We start from the raw sequence: 23,227 nt of genomic DNA on the forward strand, positions 1-23,227 counted from the left end.
TCAGCATTGTCTTAGCTGAACAGTGATTTTAGTCTTACGGTGTTGGAAGAAGGCCCAGTCATGGAACTCCTACATAATATATACTTTGGCCCCGTTAACTGAGTAGTCATGGCAGGCAGTGGATGGATAGTAGAATACAGCAATGTGTATCATGATGATTTCTGAGTGTCATTGGTATGGATCTACACTAAACCATAGGTTTGGTTTCTAATTTAAGGTCTAGCATCAACTGCTGTTAAAAAAGGAGGAGCAAACTTGATACGGGGACAGAAGGATGATTCCTGATTTGTGATGTCAAAGAAGCTAGGGCAGGATTTCTGAGTGATTTTGAAGAGAAGCTTCAGAAATTATACTGTACAAGTAGTGTAGCATTTGCTTTTTCTCCAGTGTTCCCATTTTTTGTGTTCATTAAAGGAGTTAAAGATTATCTGTGGCTCAGAAGATTCTCTCCCTGAATGTAGGATAATTCTAGTGTGATTGCATCATCTTTGGTAGTAAAACTAGAATGTTTCAGCCCAGTGTGTGAAAATTCCATTCAAAGTCTGCAAGCCTATTTGCATTATTTTGTCAGAGTTTGCAGACATTGAGCTCTACTCTGAGTTTGGTTTTTTTAAGCTGTAGCTTAGTTTTATATTAGGATTTTTCTTGTCTCACTCTGTAGTGTGGTATGGTTTGTTGCAGCCTAGGAGAGTAGTAGTTTTTATTTTGAAGTGTCTGACCTTGGTCGGCTGGAATGATTTTGCCTCCTGCTTGGAAAATGGGGCGCTGAATTATATCTGTTATCAAGCAGCTGGTCCTTGGGAGGGAGGGAGTTTTGTCTCTTTTCTTTTCTCTCCCCACCCCTTTCTCTAGTTCTTATTCTTTTTAGTATTCTGTTTTATTTAACTTAATCTTGGTTGTGGTGGTGGCTGTAGCTTGTGTTATGCTGTTTTACATGTTTGATTTGTTGTTATTTTATTTCTTATAAAACTTCCCTTATAGGGACGGTTGTGTTCTGGGTTTGTGCTTCTTTAGTGCAATTGTGTTAATACTCTCTGTTCTATTCTAGTTGTTTTATTTGTTAAGCAATTGAGCTTTACCCCAACCACTTCGTTATCAGTATCTCTGAGCTGTAACTGTTGAATTTAAGTTTTAGTCTTAATTTTATAGCTATTTTAGCTATTTTATCAGTATGTTATTATATTTTAACAGCATATATTTTGTATTCTGCTCCCCGTTAGGGATTATCTCAGTGGGTATTAATTTGGGGGCGTTATTAGAGCCATGTTTTAACATAATAGCAGCCTGTAGTTTACAAGCCTCATTAGCTTTAAGCCCTTTATTTTACTAGGAATTATCATTTATTTTATTAATTGGTTTTATATAGGCTAGTCCCTGGGGATAGATCAATAATAATGAGTGGGGAAGGTCTGTTTCTTATGGTTCTGGGCACTGTTCCGTCTAAGCTGAGTTAGTGTGAGCTAGGTCACAGTTTTTTAGCCTCCGGCTCACCCATTTTCGTCTCAGCTCAGGAAGGAGGGCTCCAGAGCAAACTAACTTATGCAGTAGCCAGATTGCTCGCTCACAACTTTAATGCCAGTAGCTCACCAAGCAGCATTTTTGCTCACAAGACTCCACAGCTTAGAGGGAACATTGGGTCTAACCTTTAAAACCCTATGTGGTCTGGGACCAAGATACCTTCAGGACCGTCTCTCCAGGTATGTCCATCAAAGAGCATTACACTTTATGCATCAACATCTGCTGGTGATCCCCGGCCTGAAGGAGGTCTGCCTAGCTTCAACCAGAGCCAGAGCTTTTTCAGCTCTGGTGCTGGCCTGGTGTAAAACTCTCCCAAGAGAGATCTGGGCCCTGTGGGACTTAATGCAGTTTCTCAGGGCCTGTATAATTTAGATGTTCCGCCAGGCCCATGGTTGAGGTAGTGGAGGTCTATCCATATTGGCCTCCCCCAGCTTAGTTCCATCTTGCATTGTTCATCTTGTTTGCCCACTCTCTCAGTATTTAGTTACTATCTACACTGCATATATATGGAATTTATCTGGGAATAGAGGTAGTGTATTATTGATTGATGTTTATATTTGGGTTTTAATGATTGTTTATATTTTATATTTTAACTATGGTATTGTATTATTTTATTATGCTGTTGTAACCCACCCTGAGCCTGCTATGCAGGGTTGGGAGGGCTAGAAATCAAATAAATAAATAAGGGACAAGTACCGGTTGTAAAGCAGAGTAAGACAGAGGGATATTTTTAGTAGCTCCCACCAGCTGTAGTTGCCAGTAGGTATGCCCCCTTACTAAATGATGTGCCAGCTCCACCTAGTTTTGTGGAGTCTATACTGGCCCTTCCCTGAACCTCCTTATTGACCTGAAAGCTTTTGATGAATTATTAAAGCAGAATGCCACTAATAGGAAGAGATCTAAGGAGGAGATGGCAATTCTTGCATCTCAGACACAACTGATTGTGGAAACTCTGCAAAAAATCTTTTAAAAGATTAACTTTAAAAGATCAATTTCAGGTCCTCCTAGCTAATTTGCGTGGGGGAGGTTGGCATGAGAGTGAAGCATTCTTTCTTTATGTACTACTCTGTAAAGTTGACATAGACATAAGGGTGGGAAGAGAGAGAGAGAGAGAGACTTATGTAGTCACAAGTTGCTACTCAGCATCGATATAAGAAAGGATTGGCTTGCATGCTTGTTTCCGGGAACATAATCTGTTTTACAGAAGCTGTAGTATTGAAAATGAAGATAGTCCTTGCGTCTGTCAAACAACGTTAGTATGCTGTATGCTAATTTCCTGCTCATCCTCTACCTTTATGTACGGACTGGTAACTTCTATTTCAATGTATATGAAGAAGTGTGCGTACACTCGAAAGCTTATACCTTAAATAAAACTTTGTTGGTCTTACAAGTGTCAATGGACTTAAACGTTGTTCTGCTGCTTCAGAGCAACATGGCTACCCACCTGAATCTATCTTATTGAAAACCAGTATCCATTTTTTCCCAGACATAATTACTTTCGTAAGGCAGTTAAGAAGTACATAGCTAAAGACTGGAGCAATTGGCAAGTTCCATCTGAAGCAGAGTGCTAACCATGTGTTATAGGGTTGCCAGCTCTGCGTTGGGAAATACCTGGAGGTTTCGGGGGTGAAGCCTGAGGAGGGTGGGGTTTTGGGGAGGGGAGGGACTTCAGTAGGACACAATGCCATAGAGTCCACGCTTCAAAGTAGCCATCTTCTCCAGGGGGACTGATCTTGGTCATCTGGAGAGCCACTGTAATAGCAGGACACCTCCAGGTGTCACCTGGAGGTTGGCAACCCAAAATTGTGTTGGACCTATGGAAGCAGTCTGAGAGTTCTGGGATAGGAACTTTAACAAAATCACCTAGAGTCCTGAGTCTTGTCCATGTTAATTTCTCCATGTTAATTTTGTGTTCTCATGTAGAGTTCTAGGAAAAGTCTGCTTTTCATAGATTGCTGCCCCATCATAGCAATTGTCCTGGAATGCAGGCAGAGTAAGACAACAGAGCTAGACCACGGAGCAAGGCCACAGAGCTATATCACAGTCAAGAGGCCAGTCCAGGGGTCAAAACCAGTTTAGCAGCAGAGTTCATGGGTTGTTCAGGAAAGCAGAGTCAAGGCAGTCCGAGGTCATTGATCAGCAAGGTTCAGGCAGGTCTGAAAAGCAGAGTCAAGGGTCAGTCCAAAGGTTGCAGGAGGCAGGCAGAGTCCAGAGTTGTGGTCACAAAGTTCACAAGGGCTGTGACAAGTTGTTTCCACAATCTACAGTTCTCCAGGTCTGATTTATATAGGCATTCCTTAACAAGCCTGATTTACTGCCATCTGCTTGGAGGTGCTGCTTCACTTACTCAAAACTGCTATTGTTAAGCAGCTGGTGGCAAGTCAAGAGGCAAGCACTCTGTCTGCATGTCCTTAAGTCTTGTTGGAGCTTTTCCCTTCACTGCTCAATCGATGCAGGGGAGCCTGGTGGGCTACTTTCCTGTAACTTAACCCAGTACAGCCACTTCTTCGCAGTAGTGATTCCCCTGTCATGAATGGCTGTCATTCGTTGCACTAAAGAGACATCTGAACACATTTATCTGTATGACAAAAAGTGTTTTTGTTTTCCTAGTTTCCTTTTTGTTTTAGAGGAGCTAGAGTTGAGCTAGGTTCAGGTGGGAGTCTAGCAGGGCAATCCTAACTTTTAGTAGGACATGCTGTGCTGCCATGATGTTAGGCAGTTCATTGACCAACAAGTTTACCATCTGATAAAGATGGGGCTGCATAACTTTTACCTCATATGTATCTTTAAAAAATGGTACGCTGGCCAGTTAACACTTGCACAATGTTGGGTTTTGGGTTTTTTTTTTGGGAGGTGGTGGTCTTGGACTATATCATTGTGGGATAGAGTACATGTTTCTCTGGCTTTCCCCCCTCCCCCTCTTCCCTGCCCCATTGTTGTTCTGTAGCTGATTGCTGCACAGAAAACTTCTGATATTTTAATCAACCCTAAAATCTCAACTCCATCATAAGGCTGAATTATCATGTTACTGTTGTCAGTGGGGGGAAGCCCATGAGTCTTTGTCATCCTGTTTCTTTGATGTGAAAGGTCTTATCTAGAGACTTTTAAAAGTAGGTGGAAATAATTGGCATTAAGTAATAAGAGTTCTGTACTCAGTGATCAACAAGTGTCTTCTTCAGTAAATGGCAAGTGTACTGTAGCTGTCAAAAAAAATGACTAAGAAACTGAATATAGGCACTGCTGTTTTGCTTGTGGAATCTTTTGCTGCATTTTGAAATAGAATTCAGTGCTGGGATACTAATTTTATCCAGCTAGCTCAGTCTAAACCAGTCTGTGTTGAGAACTGGCTGACAGATTATTTATTTATTTCAGCTTATATTCCGCCCTCTCCATAAATGGGCTCAGAGCGAATGACAACAGGAGTTAAAATATTTCATAATAAGAATTAAAACATGTCATTAAAAGTTTCCACAATAAATAGAACAGATTTAAACAAAGCTACAAACAAGACATATGACACAGCAGTTTGATATGGCAAGCCACAAAAACTGGAGCCACTAGGCCATAGATCAAACTGTGGGTCTTCACCTGATGGGCCATTTGAAGATGGAAGGTTCAGATGGGGAGACCAATAGATGGAACAATTAGGACACCCGCCACCTTACCCAAAGGTCTGGTGGAACAGCTCCGTTTTACAGGCCCTGCAGAACTGTAATAGGTCCTGCAGGGCTCTGATCTCCAATGGAAACATGTTCCACCAGGTTGGGGCCGGGGCAGAAAAAGCCCTGACCTTGGTTGAGGCTAAACAGATGTCCTTTGGACCAGGGACAACTAGCAGATACTGATCTGCTGAGCACAAGGCTCTCTGGGCTACATATGGGGAAAGGCAGTGCTTCAGGTAAGTCAGCCCCTGGTTGCACAGGGCTTTGAAGGTCAGCACCAACACCTTGAAATGGATCTGGTACTCAGAAGCCAGTGCAATCTGTGCAGCACCCGCTGAATGTGCACCCTCACAAGTGATCCAGTCAGCAAACAGGCCGCCACGTTTTGCACTAGTTGAAATTTCTGAATCAGCTTCAAGGGCAAGCCCACGTAGAGTGAGTTACTGTAATTAAGTCTGGAAGTAACCATTGCATGGGTCACTGTAGCCAAGTCATGGGGGGAGAGATAGGGAACCAGTTGCCTAATCTGCCAAAGATAGTAAAAGGCAGACCAGGCAACAGCAGTAACCTGGGCCTCCATTGACAGTGAGGCATCCACGATCACCCCTAAGCTCCTCAGTCTCTGATCTGGCACTAATGGTGCACCAACAAAGAGAGGGAGCCTGATCCCCAATCCAACCCCCCTCCCATTCAGGTACAGGACCCTCATCTTTGCTGGATTAAGTTTCAATCGATTCTGCTGTAACCGTCCAGTCACAGCTTCTAATGCCCTGTCCAAGTTCTCAGGGGTGGAGTCTGGACAGCCATCTAATAACAGATAGAGCTGGGTGTCATCAGCATACTGATGGCAACCCAGCCCAAATCTCTATTCTAGCTGTTAAATAACCTTGGCGAGAGGAGCACTCCCTGCGGCACTCCACATTCCAGTGGATATGGCAGGGAGACCCTCTCACCAAGTGCCATCCTCTGTCCCCGACTGCAGAGAAAGGAGGAAAACCATTGCAGGGCAGTCCCCCATACCCCGTGTCGGTGAGGTGGTGAGTCATAAGATTGTAATCAACCATGTTGAACGCTGCTGTTAGGTCTAATAGCAACAGCAGCGCCGACCCGCCTTGATCCAGGTGTCTCCGGAGGTTGACCTTAAAGGGTGACAGGTGCCATCTCCATCCCATGGCCAGGAAAGAAAGCCTGGAACTGTTCAGCCATCACACTCTCAACCACCTTACCCAGAAATGGTAGATTAGAAACTGGGCGGTAATTGGGCAGGATCATAGGGTCCAAAGATGGTTTCTTTAAGAGCGGGCAGACTACTGCCTCCTTCAGTCCCACTTGGAATGTCCCAGAAGAAAGGGACAGGTTGATGATTTCTCCCAGGGGGACCCAAATGCCATCCCCACAGGCTTTAACCATCCAGGAAGGGCATGGGTCAAGGAGGCAAGTAGTTGGCCTCACAGCAACCAGGACCTTGTCAACATCCTCCTGAGAGAGTCATTTGAAGTGGTCCAATATAGGACCTGAAGATGGACAAGGGGCTTCCATTTCACTTACTGTATGAACTGTGGTCGGGAGGTCCTGGCAGAGCAACAAGACTTTATCTGCGAGATACTTCACGAATGCCTAAAAGCCAGTAGACAATTCTCTACTATTTTGCTTGCCTTTTAGCAATAGAGTTAAAGACCAAATAGTCCTAAACAATTGGGTCCTGCCCGAATTTGCAAACACAATGGAGGCTACATAGAACTCCTTCTTAGTGGACTTCACTGCCATCTTATAGACTCTCATAAATGTTCTGTAAGATGTTCTTGCAGCTCCATCACAAGTACGCCACCATACTTGCTCAAGCCGTCTCAGCTCCCGTTTCATCCTCCACTGCTCCAGGTTGTACTATGGGGCTGCTTTGGTTCAAGGGTACAGAGAGCCCTGGAGGCAATTTCATCAATGGCCTCGAAGAGGCAGCCATGCCAATCCTCCACAAGCACATCTAACAAACCACTGGCACTTCTACCCAGCATTTAAAATATTTTTATCCTGCCCTCCCACATCAGAATGAGACCAAAATCTTTGGCTGGCGCATTTAGTACTTTGCATATGAACTGAGGTAAATCTCTCTCTCTCTCTCTGTGCGTGGTTTAATGGAAGCGCTTCCATAAAACAAATGCATAATTTAATCATCACTGTTCATTTGCATATTGATGAACAAACTGAGCAGTAGTTGTAACAAAGATATTTTAGTGTGCATGCATCCTGGTACTAAAATGTACTCCTGGGAAGTAAATTTATTTGCTGAAAGAATTTTGAACAGTGCCATTCCATGAAGATTTAATGTCTCCAGTTGTGCATTGCATTCATGGGTGGTGTTGACCTCTCATACTACTCCCTGATTAGAACTGAAGATTTCTAAACATGAATCTGTTTTTGAAAGAATTCACACTCCCCATCTGCAACTCTCTTCAGGTCCAAAGTTCTTACATGTAGTTACTTATCAAACAGTTTTCATTAAATGTCTTTCCTTCCTATTTAAGACTGTACTAAGATGTATATTCAACTGACAAAGCATACTTAACATTGGCTTAGGTGTATTTTACTGTATTATTCTCCTGATTAGGAGTTGTTTCATGGTGTTCTTTTTCTGAACCCTGTTCTAATATGCTTAGTGATGGCATCATAAAGCTTCTCAGAAGTTCTAATAATGCTTCTAGGTCCTCTACAGCCATTTATGTTGTTGCAAACCTCAAAGTGATGCTGGGGAAATGCCAGACACTGTCTTTCCTCTCCCAAACCAGAAGCTGTCATGGACAACGCATAACCAGGCTGTTTTGTCACTTAACAGTTTGTTTTCATCTCCTCCACACAGTAAAATGTAGATTGAAGCCTGAAGTGTCTTATATCCTCTATAATAATTTATGAATACTGAATGTGTATTTGGCCTGTCTATTCTTAAACAGGTGGCAGGAAAAAGAACACCTTGGATAGCTTAATTTAAAAAATCCGTGAAATTGAGACATAGCTGCCCCCTTTTTTAGCTGAAAGCTTTCTTTGATATTTACAGCATGTATAATCTGACTTTATTTATAGCATGGGCTGCATGGTTTCTGTAGATAAGATTCAAGGTGATCTTTTCATTGTTCCCAGCATAAGTAGATTATATTTTCATAGGTATACTTTATAGCTTTGTCTGTTTTCACTTTTAAGCATAATTTATAGGCATCATTGTATCCTAGTAAACTGTGTAGTGCAGATTATTAGTTCACCTTTACAGTGTTATGAGAAATTAAAAGGACAGCTTTAATTGCTTGTTTTGGGGACGGTTGTGGTAGGTTTAACCCTTGCTAACCTCCACACCATTCCCTTAGTAGAAATCCAAACTCCCTACAGTTGCTGTTAGCCGCAGTTGAAAAAAACAAAGCAAAAAAGTACTCTAGGTGTATTATCTTCTATTTCTGTTTTTCCTACCATGGCTAGCAGGAGGTCCAAGAGACAGAACGATTTCTTTAGGGAAAACTGTGTGGGGGGAGGGTTTAAAATAAACCCTCCACAGCACTGCAGTCTGGGTCTAAACTGAAGAGCACTGTGGCTACTTTTTAATTCTGATATTTTTATTGCTAGGAAATCTGATTGCTAGAGTCACCAGGTCGAGCCTGGCAATGAGCAGGAGGGTTGGGGGATGGGGAAGTGGGGGCCATATGATATTGGTGACATCGGCAATGTCACTTTGTCACTGTCACTTCTGGGTACAATCCAGCAGTGACAATGGGTGGTTCTAGGGATCATTGGAAACTCTGTTGTTTCCCATGATTTCTGGAGTTACCCGTTGTCAATTCTGGGCTCTACCCAGAAGTCATGTTCTGGCTCAGAGGCCAGTGGCATTTTTTTCCCCTCCTGCTGCCACTTGGAGTGGCAGCTGACAATGATGACGATCGGTGGGAGGCTTCCCGCCATAGCAGGAAGCTGGGCCCATGCTGCTGATCACAGATCTCTGTCTTAATTAGGAATGCTCAAGTACTAACTTGTTCAGATTGTATCCTGATTGCCAGTCACAATCAGGCAGCTGATTTTTTTTAATGATTGGCCTGAGTGCTCACGACTTACTTGGGCCTGTTCAAAGGGCAACTCTGCTCCTTTCCAGCACAACACAACTGGCTTTCATGCATGTGCATTGTCACACAGCTCCATGGAACTCAGTTCTCTTTATCCACTTCTCTTCACAGCCAAAACACAAAGTTAAATCAATCATTAGATATATAAACTGTTGGGAAATTAATTGGTCCTTAAAAAAAAATCCTACCGTTCGCTGTTCCTTTGTGTTTCCTTACAGTAGTAATGGCTGCCAAAATATTTGGATCAAGAGCTGTTTTGCACATGCACAGTTCAGCAAAGCACCATGGGAATTGTTCTTTCCCTGGTTTTCATGTGCAGTAGAGTAAGATATACCCCAAAAAAGGAAAGAACAATTGAGGACACAACTTTTGATCTGTAATTATATCAGTGGCTTAATTTTTACAGTATGTCTTCAGTTAATTATTAATATTGTGTTTCATTTCCTAATACATACATATATACATTATATGTAAGACATACCAGTTCCCAACACATTTATTATGAGTAGTATAATAACAAAATAGAGACTGGGGTGTGATGATTAGAGTGGACTAGGTTGTCAATTGCTGAGATCACCAGGATATGGATCAAACCACATTACTTTAAATGAATGGTTTCCAATCACGCGATTGGAAGTAAAGTGCTACAATTAATGACACTGTTTCTGTTAGGGCAAAACCTACCTTCAGCCCTTGATCACAGGGATCCTGCATGATGGTACTGCGTGTGTGGGAGGGAGAGAGAGTGTGTGTGTGTCTGTGCACACCTGTATGTATGGATGTGGAATTCCAGGAGAACACTGAATCCACCAAAGATACTTGCAATATAAATACTTTTTCTCCACATAGATGCACCTGCACAGCCACACACACCATTATGATTGTTGGTAAAACAAAAGCAATATAGATTCCATGCAAAAATAAAATCCTGTGCCCTGTTTGTTTTGCAACTTCCAAACAAGTTTAGGAACTGACTGTGTATATCTCTTAGAGACGTCTGGAAGCTCTTCGTTTTGTTTCTGAAGGGGTGGTTAATGCTGAAATTGCTACTCTCAGTTGTTGCTATGAAAGCTAAATGTTTTTGACCTAAAGCGTAAGAAAGGTGAAAATATGCTAAACTGAAATAATTTGTGATGTGATGACTTAGCATGGTCAAACTATCATCTCCAAAGATCCCTGAACTTGTAGCTTGCATACTCTCACTTGAAAGTACAGCTGGTGTGCCCCTATTTTAAAATGTAACGGATGGGTGCTTGGGGGTCCCAGACTTCCAAGATTTTTCTAAAGAAGTCTCCCCCCTCAACTTTCCTGTACAAATTGAACAAACTGTAAATGCGTTCTCACCCATTTTGACTCAAAACAGGGAATCGTGTGTAGCAGTTGCATGTGATGACATTGAGGAATGCAGTTGTGAGCTCATACTGCTTCGGTGGTACTGAAGACAACGGGGAGCATTTACTGCCTGACTGTGAAACCAGACTTTGCGGTTACTGGCCTGCACATTTGAGCAGCAGCTTTCATGCAATACGTTCCAAAGGCTACTTAGTGCTTCACAATTCATCTTCGAATTCTAGAAAAGAGGAAGGCAGGTTAACATTTTTAAAAATTCCCCATCCAAAACATCAACAGTTCTTTGTATTTCTCTAATTCCCATGAGTAAACAAAGCTTAGGACTTCAGTTTAAGATCCCCATCCAAAATTATTCAAGGGTGAAATATAAAATACCAGAGTGTGAGCAGCATTAAAGCAGTACCATTACACCACAGTATACTGCGGGAACTTGCTGCTTTCCAGTGTGTGCATGGGAAAGTGGGATGAGAAGGAGAGAAAACAGAGGGAGACAATACCAGTATAGGGAGAGTGAATGGTTATCTAGGTCTGATTTAGCACAGTTTTGTTTAATCTTGATACTGCAGAGGATATAGGAAATCGTGTCTCAGAAGTCTATTTTGTTCAGTATTAAAATAGTTCAGCATGTATTTTTCCTGCAGACTTTTAAAGAACCAGTTTAGTAACCTGATGATGAATCAAATACTGTGTGTGACAATGCATCTGTTCTCTTGATGTTTAATTTCACTTCCGTTGCAATTATTGGCCATCCTTCTGATAACTTCTGCTTGAGACTGCAATTAAACTGACGCTTTGTAGTCTAAATGCAAGCTTCTTATGGGTCTGTATACTTTATCGACCTTTAAAGTCATGGGTCTAAGTCACTGTTTTGTTTCAAGAGACAGTTGTGCGAGGACTCACATTGGCTGTCTTGTGCTTTATTCTAGGATAAGAAGTCTTACTTGGATATCATCCACACTTATACAGAAGTCCATGGAACTGTTCACGGGACAAGTGCTGTCTACATGCCCACCTATGTGAAGAATCATGGTATCCTCAGTGGCCGGGATTTACAGTTCCTGCTTAGAGAGACCAAAGTAAGTAGGCATATTTTAAACCATTAAAATAGATCTGAGAGGTTCTTTTAGGGACTTCTAAAATGTACCATTTGGCACATTGTGGTTGTTGTATATCCCACCTGCCTGTGTCCAGACCGCTGACTTTCACTGTTCACTATGTCAAGTTGTGCTTCAGCCCAGCCATCCCCTTAAAATGTTGGCTTTTCTTTTTAAGAAATTCAAACTTGAGATCAAATTTGACTTTCATTGAGAAGCCAGGGGGAGGGGGAGATCTCCATCTTGGACTAGAATACTGGTTTGAAATAGACAATGTTAGCAAACCTTTGCTTTGCTTGCCTAAATGTGATGTTTCTTTAAATTTCTCATAACATAAATGATCCAGAGGTACAAGTGCACTGTCTAAAAGTTTTGGAGATTTGTTTTCTTGTATCACTACTTAGGAACATTTTTCCTCATCCTGCTTGTGGAATGTGTGAATGTATGCCCATTCCACCTACGGGATTAGGTGTTATATGGGTATTATGTGTATCAATCTATATGCCTGAACCCAATTTGTACAGTCCTTCATCCATTACAACATGGGAGGAAAAATAACACGAATTCAGTCTATGCATGCTTGACAGCCTCCAACTGCCTTGTTATTGCTATGGGGAGGAATCCATCTTTCTCTATCACTTCTATCAGATTACTGGCTTGGTAACAACGTGGATTGTCCCTTAACTCTCCCAAACTGAATAATTTCGTGCTAAAGCTATTTAAAGACAAATTGCCAGCACCATAGTTCAAAAGAATCTATTCTTCGGCGCTCGGCCTTCCTAATAGTCCAACTCTCGCAGCCACACATGACTACTGGGAATACCATTGCTTTGACCATGCGGACTTTTGTTGGCAGGGTGATGTCTCTACTTTTTATCATGCTGTTGAGGTTCACCATCGCTTTCCTCCCAAGGAGCAGGCATCTTTTAATTTCATGGCTGCTGTCACAGTCTGCGGTGATCTGGGATCCCAGGAACGTGAAGTCTGTCACTACTTCCACGACTTCCCCTTCTATTTGCCAAGGAGTGATGGGGCCGGATGCCATGATCTTAGTTTTTTTGATGTTGAGCTTCAAGCCCACTTTTGCGCTCTCCTCTTTTACCCTGAGCAAGAGGCTCTTGAGGTCCTCTTCACTTTCAGCCATTAGAGTGGTATCATCTGCATATCTGAGGTTGTTGATCTTTTCCCCAGCAATCTTAATTCCCGCTTGTGATTCATCCAGGCCAGCATTTCGCATGATGTACTCTGCATATATATTAAATAAGCAAGGCGACAATATACATCCTTGTCGTACTCCTTTTCCTATGCTAAACCAATCAGTTGTTCCATATCCAGTTCTAACTGTCGCTTCTTGGCCCTTATACAGGTTTCTCAAGAGACATGTGAGGTGGTCTGGTACTCCCATCTCTTTAAGGACCTGCCATAGTTTGTTGTGATCCACACAGTCAAAAGCTTTAGCATAGTCAATGAAGCAGAAGTAGATATTTTTCTGGTACTCTCTTGCTTTCTCCATAATCCAGCGAATGTTGGCAATATGATCTCTCGTTCCTCTACCTCTTCGAAACCCAGCTTGTACTTCTGGCAGTTCTCTATCCACGTACTGTTGAAGCCTAGCTTGTAGGATCTGGAGTATAAATCCAATCTCTTCTTCTTCTTCTTCTTCTTCATCTTAGTTTTTTTTATGTTGAGCTTCAAGCCCACTTTTGCGCTCTCCTCTTTCACTATGAGCAAGAGGCTCTTAAAGTTTAGAATGTACCTATACCTAATGGCAGCTTGGTGATTAGTTTCATTCCAGTGTATGCTGAGCTCATGCCAGGAGGGGCGGTGGATCACTCTGATGGAATTAAAGCACTGTATCTGGCAACCATGATGTGAGTTGCGCCATGGAGGACTTGAAGCAGGGGAGGCTGATGTTATTGGACTATAAGGAAGGCCGAGCGCTGAAGAATAGATTCTTTTGAACTATGGTGCTGGAGAAGACTCTTGAGAGTCCCTTGGACTGCAAGAAGATCAAATCAGTCAATCCTAAAAGAAATCAACCCTGACTGTTCCCTGGAAGGCCAGATAATGAAACTGAAGCTCAAATACTTTGGCCACCAAATGAGAAGGGAGCACTCACTGGAGAAGACCCTGATGCTGGGAAAGATTGAAGGTCAAAGAAGACGGGGACGGCAAAGGATGAGAGGGTTAGACAGTGTCATCGATGCAACGAACATGAAGTTGAGCCATCTTCAGAGGACGGCGGAAGGCCGGAAGGCCTGGCGTGATCTGGTCCATGGGGTCGCGAAGAGTCGGACTCGACTGTGTGACTGAACAACAACAAAAATCTCCACTAACGGCCTAATGGAACAGCTCCATCTTACAGGCCCTTCACAAGTGTTACAACTGTAACAAATCCCGCAGGGCCCTGATCTCAATCGGGAGCATGTTCTACTTCTTCAAGAATTTGAAGTTAAGCAAATAAATGAAAAAGTGGTTGCTGTAGAAAATAAAATAGAAGAGAACTCAAGAGGCATGTGGGTTTATTTGTCCTTATGGATTTGAGAGAGAAAAAGAGTACTGTCTAAAACTGAGAGCTATCCAAGAAGAAACTGATGAAGATTTCAGAGAGAGGATTATATCATTTTTGGCCAATTTTATGCACTTGAGAGAAAAGGAGTACTGTCTGAAACTGAGAGCTATTCATGAAGAAACTGTTGAAGACTTCAGAGAGAGGATTATATTACTTTTGGCCAATTCTCTGCAAAGGGAAGAGGAATATATGGATAATCAGTTGGAAAGAAGTTATGGATTTTTGTTCCTCTATTTGACCATGGCAGTGAAAATGTTACATGCATACAAATGGAAATGTCCGATGATACCTATAGTAGACGAATGGTTAGAGAAGATGTTGGACCTTGTAGTTATGGCTAAATTGGTTAGGAAAAAGATAATTATTTTATTTACTAAAGATTGGCCTTTTGCATGAAAAAGATAAGGATAGCTTGATGGTTTGTGGTTTTTCTGAATAAGAAATTTGCTTAAGGGGAAACAAAAAGAGAGTGAGTTGTTTTTATACATAAGCAAGAAAAACTTATCAAAAGTATATTTGTTACAGAGAAAATCTGAAGCCTTTTATGTTCTTCCCCTTTTCCCCTTTTCTTTTTTCTTTTCCTTTCTTTTTTCTTGTTATGTCGTGTATTGTTAAGACAGCAAGTGTTCAGCATTCCCAAAACCATACTAAGGAAGTGCTATAACTGTGTAGCATTGTCTGCCTTCATAATATACAAGTAACTTGAAAGTACCGTTATATAGACCTGTACAGTTTTCTGTAGTTCAGATCCACTAAAAACTGAAGTTATGCATATGACAGTGATTTAATGTGAGTGGAAAACAGTTGCTGCTGTATATTTATTATAAAGTAGAAACAGAAACTCTGCTGTCAAGACATGCAGGATGCAGCCTCTCTTCCCCAATGACCATTTGTTAAATAAATCAGTGACAAAGAACAGAAAAAAAAACGTTCAAAGAGTTCTGAAGGAAGCAGAGTAGTGTGCTTATCTACAGAGCAGGACCATTTTTTTCTAACTAATTAAAAACCTGGCCACTGCTGAATTGTTGGTGACATTTTATATCCTTTAACTAATGCTTCAGCCATGTTTGTCTGAACTAATTAAAAGATATAGTTTAATTGCCTATCATAGTTTCTCAACTTTTTTTGTTATTGACTTGCATGGCAGTGCAGAGGTGGATCCTGTTGTCCTCCATAAATACTGGATTTCTGAAAACTACTTACAAGTTTTGAGAGAGGAATTGAAAATACAATTTGATACCCCCATCAGTTTTGAATAGACTTGGTATGAGCATTTTCTGCAGCCATTCATGGTCATTTTTTGCTTCTTAACAAAAGAAAATACCCTGTCACAATGTGGCCCATGGCCTTATTGCTCTTTTGGAAAGATCTATTCTTAATCAATTCTATGTGCTATATTTGTTGTCTCTGTCTCTCTCTCTCTCTCTGTCTTTCTCTGTCTCTGTCTCTGTACATGCCACTCATTTTCCAGTTAGAATATTCCACATTGACAATTCTGTAACTGTTTTGTGCCAGAAGTTACTGGGACTACAAGCACACTCATACAAATCTGCCATTGATGATTTCAGGATGCCCAGATCAAAGTTTATACTAGTTAGGGAGGCTTCAGATGACTTTCCCCCCCTCCTGACATGATGCCTGAGTAGCCAGATGAGTCCAGCAGGCTTCTGTTCTTTTTGTACTTCAGATAACTTCATTTGACTATTTGTTGTGTACTGTCAATGAACATTGAAGTAACTGAGCCAAGTTACAGGATGTAGGAAATGTGAGTGGCTTTTGTGGGATGATGTAGCGCAAGATTCAAGTCATACTTCCTCTTCTCCCTCAGAAACCCATGTTCTAGTTAGGGAGGCTTCAGATGACTTCCCCCCCCTCCTAACATGATGCCTGAGTAGCTAGACGAGTCCAGCAAGCTTCTGTTCTTTGTACTTCAGATAACTTGATTTGCCTATTTGTTGTGTACTGTCAATGAACATTGAAGTAACTGAGCCAAGTTACAGGATGTAGGAAATGTGAGTGGCTTTTGTGGGATGATGTAGCGCAAGATTCAAGTCATACTTCCTCTTCTCCCTTTTACTGGTAACATGCAGAAATTACTGATAGGAGCAACTGTTTGATCCCCTTACATATAACAACCAGAACAGCTGTGCTGTGTGGGTGCATTAAGTGCATTTTCCTGCAAACTTTGGTGCCATCTGCTGTTTGTAAGTGGAAGTATTTTGCTAATGGAAGAACTTTACTTGCCAGGGCATGGAGTGGGTCAGAGAAAGGGGGAGAGAAGATATCCTTGGATTTAGCCTCTAGTACCACCTGCCCTATTTTAAGATGTGTTTTTATCATGCATATTAGGTGTTTTGGTGGCCCTGATGAGAGCAGAAAGGCAGAGTAATCCTCTTAACAAATTAATTAGTTAATCAAGGCATGATGCTGGTAACTCAACAAGGATAGTGGAGTCTCTTTCCACTCTAGGTCCTTATGATTTCCCTGTTACTTACAGCTGGTCCCAAGAGTACCTGGGATTGTAAATTATTTTTAGCGGCTCTAAGTCAGAGTTTAGTAAGGACTATATGTCAGGAATATTGGAAGTATTTGACAAGCAATTATGCTTCATTAGTTGCTGTAGATTTTCTGGGATGTATGGCTGTGATCTTGGATCTAAGACCACGGCCACACATCCCGGAAAATCTACAGCAGCTAATGAACTCCGGCCATGAAAGCATTCGACAACATATCAATTATGCTTCCTTTAACAAAATGGAAGAAAATGTCCCTTCTCCTTTTCCTCTTGAGCTGAGTCTTTTGGTTGTAAAGAAACAAAACACTCTCTCTCCTTCTTTTAATTTCCTTTCACATTACGCTTATCCTAACTGGAAGTTAAGAGTGTTTTATAAAAGTTAGTTCACAATGGTTTCTATTAATTTCAAACCATTACAGCAAGGTTGTGAAGGCAGCTTTATAAGCTATCCCATGGCACGTTCACTGCGGGGAGACAGTGTAAAAATAACAACCTGATCATGATTGTAGTGCTAAGCAGAGTGTCTCTGTAATGGGGTGGGGGCGCCCTTTTCAGTTTGGAAGCCAAATGGCCAAGGTGGCTCAGTGAGGTCTTGTTCCTCAGTAAGCTGCCTCACAAAAGCTTCTACTTTCTGCTGTCCATTTCCCACTACCCATGTCCTAATTCCTATTACAAACTAGCCTGATATCTGTGCTTTGCTACAGTATTTAAGTTCCATAAATCCAGTTATAATACTGATGATGTGAAGTTTGAAATGTAACATTTGTTGTAGGAATTCTAATGGAGAAGACTGTGGTTTAAAAAATGAAGTGAGACATACACACTGTTTTTTTTTCTCTGCTGAAGGACCTCTCTGTAGACCACATTGGTGGTTGTGCCCTCAGGTGCTAGGATCACCAGGCTGCTTGATGAGCTCACTCTGGAGCAGGCCACATAGAACTGTCCATGTGAGAAGCAGTCATCTCTTAAATCAGTTCCTGCCACCCTAAGTGTCTGGCCTTGGGACTTGTTGATGGTCATAGCAAAGCAGACCTTGAGGGGGAACTGCAGCCTCTTGAACTTAGTGGTTTTCTGATGGTATGAGTGGTATGTGTGGTATGAACACCGACTCTCCCCTAGCACTGCCAGTGAGCAGTGTGGCCTTGATGATGTTCCTGTGCAGGGCCTTCAGTTGCAGCCTGGTGCCATTGCAGAGTTTGGGTGGGTTGAGGTTCCACAGCAGCATCACCGGAGCCCCCACTTTGAGGAGAAGCTTGTGGGCTGGGAAGCCAGGAGGGTTGAGGGTGTTGAGGAACTCTACAGGGTAGTGGACCATATCATCCGTTTGCACCACTGAGTCCACAGATTTTTGCTCCATTTCTGCCTCCTTGAAGGAGTTAGTAGAGCTTCATTAATGATGGTAGCCCTGTCGTTCTTGGGTGTCAGAATGGCACGCTTGTACAGGCTGTCCATGGACTTTCCCCCGTGATACTGGCAATATTAGGGTAGATCCTGGCTGTTAGTTCTGGTAGGGTCCTCACTACTGAGGCCAGGCATGAAGGGATGTGTTTTTACCTCAGAACATTGAGATCCACAGCTGAGCAATCAGAAGCAGGTGGGTGCAAGCAGGCAGGTTTTTTACCTCAGAACTCTGAGCTACACGGTTGACCAATGGGGGGGAGGGGCGGGTAAGGAGGCAGCAGCCTGCTAGGCACATGGAACACATTTTCCCCATATTTTGGGTTTCTTGGGGCAGGGGTTTGGCCTGGGCATTAAATTGGGGGGGGGGGCATACCCCCCCCTTTTTAAATAAAATTGCCTCTCATTTATGTTACATTTAAGACGTGAGACATAACTATTCCATAGTGGGTGGGAGTGTGGCTAAAGCCATTGGAGAGGCTGGGCCAGCAGCAGTGCTAAGGCAGTGCTGCTGAGCAAGCCTCCCCAATGGCTGTAAGGACTCCACACCTTCCAACCCTTGACAGGCGGTTGTCTTTCAGGTGTAGGAGGGGTAGCGTGTCTGATGGCATCAGGGAGGCTGGGCCAGCAGGATTGCTAAGGCGATGCTGCTTGGGCAGCCTCCCTGATGGCTTTCAATTCTCTGCCCGTGCTCCTGCACCTGACAGACAACCACCTGTGTGGTGTAGGAGGGGGAGGGGAGAGGTATTGCAAGCCATTGTGGAGGCTGGGCCTGCACAATCGCTGAGGCATTACTGCTGGGGCAGGTTCCCTGATGACTTTAACTACCCTGCACCCACTGCTGCACCTGCCAGACAGCCACCTGTCAGTTTATGAGGTGGGGGGAGCATGTTTGAAGCCATTGGAGAGGATGTGCCAGCAGCATTGATGCACCTCACAGGTGGCTGGCCGTTCCTGATTTCTTCAACTGTCATTAGCTCTGTAGTCTCCTGTCACTGTTGTGTTTTTTTTAACCTCAGAACACTGAGCTGTGCAGCTGACCAATCAGAGAGTGGGAGGTGCAAGGAGGCAGCAGCCGGGCAGCCACATAGGAAGTAATGGGGGGAGCATGTTTTACCCCTTTTGATCCCCTTAGGGGTCAAATTTCTAAAAAATCCCTTCTTAGCATCTACGTCATGGTAGGGGTGCTCTCCCCAAATGTTGTGTTTATAGGTCCAGGGGTTTGGCCTGGGTGTTGATTTTATGGTGAGGGGTCTTTCTTTTATATAGAGAGATATACTTCCACAAATGCTTTTTTGGTTCTGGAACCCCAGTCCTAGCTACTGTGTGTGATAATCCTACTTTGCGAACACATTGCAGCGAGGTTGTCGAGTTTCCGCAGTCACCGGGTCTGTGTTTGAAGTATCGCGGCTCTCAGCAGCCAGAGTAATAAAGCATAGTTGCCTTTGAACAGCCTCAGAATCAGACCTGAGACCTTCATGTGTCTCTTCCTCTGCTTTTATTGAGGTGAACTTTCCAGGTAGTGTTACAGCACAGCTGACCCTGGTACACCGTTCACCTCAATCCGTTCCTCCCCGGCTGTCAGCAACATTTTTTTATTAGGTGTCTGAACTTTTGACCCACGTTGCTTCAAAGCCAATTGTAGGACACCTGATTTTCCTGTTGATTCCCCGTTCCGTAGCCCCTTCCCACGTAACTCTCTCCTTCGTGGTCGGGCTCTGCCAATTGTTTGTCCCCCATCCCCTTCCCCCTGTATTGGGTCGGGATCTAGGGTGCCTTCTATACCCTCCCCTTCCTGGGTGTGTAGGCTCCCCTGGGTTCTCTCTAGATCCCCCTGTATTAGGCTGGGATCTAGGGAGTTTCCTATGTTCCCCCCATTCTGGGTAGACAGGCTCCCCTGGGTACTCTCTGGAGTGCCCTGAGCCTGACAGAGGTCTTAGGCACTGTATGCATGGATAAGTGAGCTCCCCCCCTCCAGTTTAGCTGAGCAGTAATGTAGAGGTGTGCTGCATGAACAAGAGAACTGGGCCTGCTTAACTTACTTTGCTTAGCAATATAGAAAACCGTGTTGTGTGGTTACTGGAATTTCAGGTTACATTCTGGAAATTTCAGATTCAAATCCCCATCTAACTGGATGACATAAGAACATAAGAGAAGCCAATGTTGGATCAGGCCAATGGCCCATCTAGTCCAACACTCTGTCACACAGTGGCCAAAAATACCAGGTGCCATCAGGTGGTCCAGCAGTGGGGCCAGGACATTAGAAGCCCTCCCACTGTTGCCCCCCCAAGCAACAAGAATACAGAGCATCACTTGCCCCAACCTGAGAGTTCCTATCGATACCTAGCCACCGATGGACTTCTGCTCCATATGCTTATCTAATTCCTTCTTGAAGCTGTCCATGCTTGTAGCCGCCGCCACCTCCGTGAATTCCATGTGTTAATAAGTACTTCGTTTTATTGGTTCTAACCCAATTTCGTTGAGTGCCCACGAGTTCTTGTATTGTGAGAAAGGGAGAAAAGTACTTCTTTCTCAACCTGCTCTATCCCATGCATAATCTTATAGACCTTGATCATGTCACCCCTCAGCTGTCGTTTCTCCAAGCTAAAGAGCATTTTAACCTTCCTTCATAGGGAAAGTGTTCCAACCCTTTTATCGTTCTAGTTGCCGTTTTCCCAATGCTATAATATCCTTTTTGAGGTGTGGTGACCAGAACTGTACACAGTACTCCAAATGAGGTCGCACCATTGATTTATACAGGGGCATTATGATTCTGGCTGATTTGTTTTCAGTTCCCTTCCTAATAATCCCCAGCATAGCGTTGGCCTTTTTTATTGCAGTTGCACACTGTCTAGACATTTTCATTGAGTTATCTACTACGACTCCAAGATCTCTCTCTTGGTCAGTCTCTGCCAGTTTATAGTTAGGATTTTTGGCTCCAATGTGCATCACTTTGCACTTGGCCACATTGCACCCCATTTGCCACGGTGACACCCACTCAGCCATCCTCGACAGATCCCTTTGGAGTGCCTCACAATCCTCCCTGGTTCTCACCACCCTGAACAACTTTGTGTCATCTGCAAATGTAGCCACTTCACTGCTTACTCCCAACTCCAAATCATTAATAAACAAGTTAAAAAGCATCGGACCAGTCACATAATCTCAGCCTTACCGAACTCACTGGATTGTTTTGAGCATAGCATGGGAAAGTTAGAACTGTCTATGCTTTCCTGAGCTCTTTGGAGGAAGGGTGGGATAAAAACTCACTAGATAGGTATAGACAGGGGTCGTTTCGTAGAAAAAGAGCTAGGGGAACTCATTAGCATAACTCATTAGCATGTGCCACACCCCCTGACATCACCGGACGTGTGTCATAAGGCCACACGGTCCCGGCCGCCGGCCTTGCAGCTCCACTGCCGAGCCCCATGAGGGGCCCGGCGGTGGACCTGCAAGGCTAGCAGGAGTGCAAGGTAGCCCCGTGAAGGCCCTCCCTGGCCCCAGGCAGGCAGGCGTGGGGAGAGGCAGGGAGGAAGCAACTTACCCTCCCTCTTCTCCTGCCTCCTCCTGGCTGAATGAGGGCCGGAAGCGGGGCTCCCGGAAGCAGGAGGCAGGGCTTCGTTATGTGCCCCGCCCCCGTACCTCACCCGGGGGAACTGCGATCCCCTGCGATCCCCCCCGAAATGACCTCTGGGTATAGAACAGTTTTTTGAGGCAAATGTGATACAACTGAGACCAAGAAATCCCTTCTTTTTGCTGTATCTATAAGAGTATATAACAGTACCAAGTCCGCAGCCCCTTTCATCCATTTCCAGGAAAGTCATTTAATGGAAACGGTTAAATTAAAGACCTAGTCAGCAGCTCAGTGTTCTGCCCAACAGCATCCACTGCTGCAAATTTGGATAAGATCCTGGATTGCTGTGGCGTGTCTTCAAAGGAACAGTCCTTTGGTGCCATGCTGTATGCAGATATATCTAAGACAAGGTCAAAACCAGGGCAGGGGTGGATTAACAAGGACATTGGGAGACAATTTGCATGGAGATGTGGGGGAGGAGAAAACTGAATTTAATACACTGGCTTGGCATTCTCATTTACTTACTTATTTCTAATGCATTCACATTAATTATACAAGGTTTTTTAAAAGGTAATCTTTGAGAATTATATTAATTCTGTTTCTAAGTGTGTATGTTTTAAAAATTTATTTTAGGCTGACTTCCACATTGCTGTTCTTGACAGGACAGCAGTAAAGGAGAGGCTATTGATATAAATGTTTATGTTTTGCAGCTTTTTGTTGGTCTTGGCTTTCCATATGAGGGACCTGCTCCCTTAGAGGCCATTGCAAATGGGTGTGCTTTTCTGAATCCAAAATTCAGTCCTCCCAAAAGCAGCAAAAACACTGACTTCTTTAGAGGTAAACCAACCCTGCGTGAGGTAAGCCATTAATGCTGGCATTTATCATTCCTATTATTAGAATTGCGTATATATTTTTGGTTGTATTTGCTGTGTATTCATTATATGAACAGCAACAATAAGTTCCGTTGCGCAACTTTTCTAAAAAAAATGTTTTGAACATCAGTCTGAAATATGGAAGCTTGTTGTTCCGTCCTGGTGTCCTGAGATGACAGACTGAAGGTTGAAATTCCCCTGGTGTCTCTGTTGTATTATAATGAATGGTCATATCTTCCCATTCACTTGGTTTGAAAAGAAAGTACAATCCCTTGCCAAACAAACTTCGGTATATCTTTTTACTATTCTTTAAATAATACATCAGATGTCAACACCAGAATTGTTTGGAACAGGAAAAACATCCTTGGTAAAACATTCATTTTAATCACAAATATTCTTCCTAACACTGACAGTTGTTAGTTTGTCCCATCTTTAAAAAAATCTTTTTTAACTTCATTCCAAGTTTTAACATAATTATTTTGTAATAACATACAGTTCATATTTGTCAACAACATAATACCCAAAGGTTTAACTTTTTTCAACTTTAAAACCAGTTTTATTCATCAGTTCTCTTTGCT

General features: G+C 43.0%; 1 protein-coding gene across 1 annotated transcript in view; it reads left to right on the forward strand.

Annotated features, from left to right (window-relative positions):
* Positions 1–11,553: 11,553 nt before the first annotated feature.
* Positions 11,554–23,227, forward strand: part of LOC107111387 (alpha-1,6-mannosylglycoprotein 6-beta-N-acetylglucosaminyltransferase A-like) — a gene marked incomplete at its 5' end in the record, with an annotated part of 28,047 nt that continues 16,373 nt past the window's right edge. Inside the window, 2 exons of the mRNA XM_015412353.1 lie at positions 11,554–11,703; positions 22,488–22,634. Coding sequence (XP_015267839.1) covers positions 11,554–11,703; positions 22,488–22,634 — 297 coding nt within the window. The remainder of the gene's footprint in view (positions 11,704–22,487; positions 22,635–23,227) is intronic.

This window comes from Gekko japonicus, unplaced genomic scaffold (genome assembly GCF_001447785.1).
Source record: "Gekko japonicus isolate JY-2015 unplaced genomic scaffold, Gekko_japonicus_V1.1 scaffold4305, whole genome shotgun sequence".
Lineage (NCBI taxonomy): Eukaryota > Metazoa > Chordata > Lepidosauria > Squamata > Gekkonidae > Gekko > Gekko japonicus.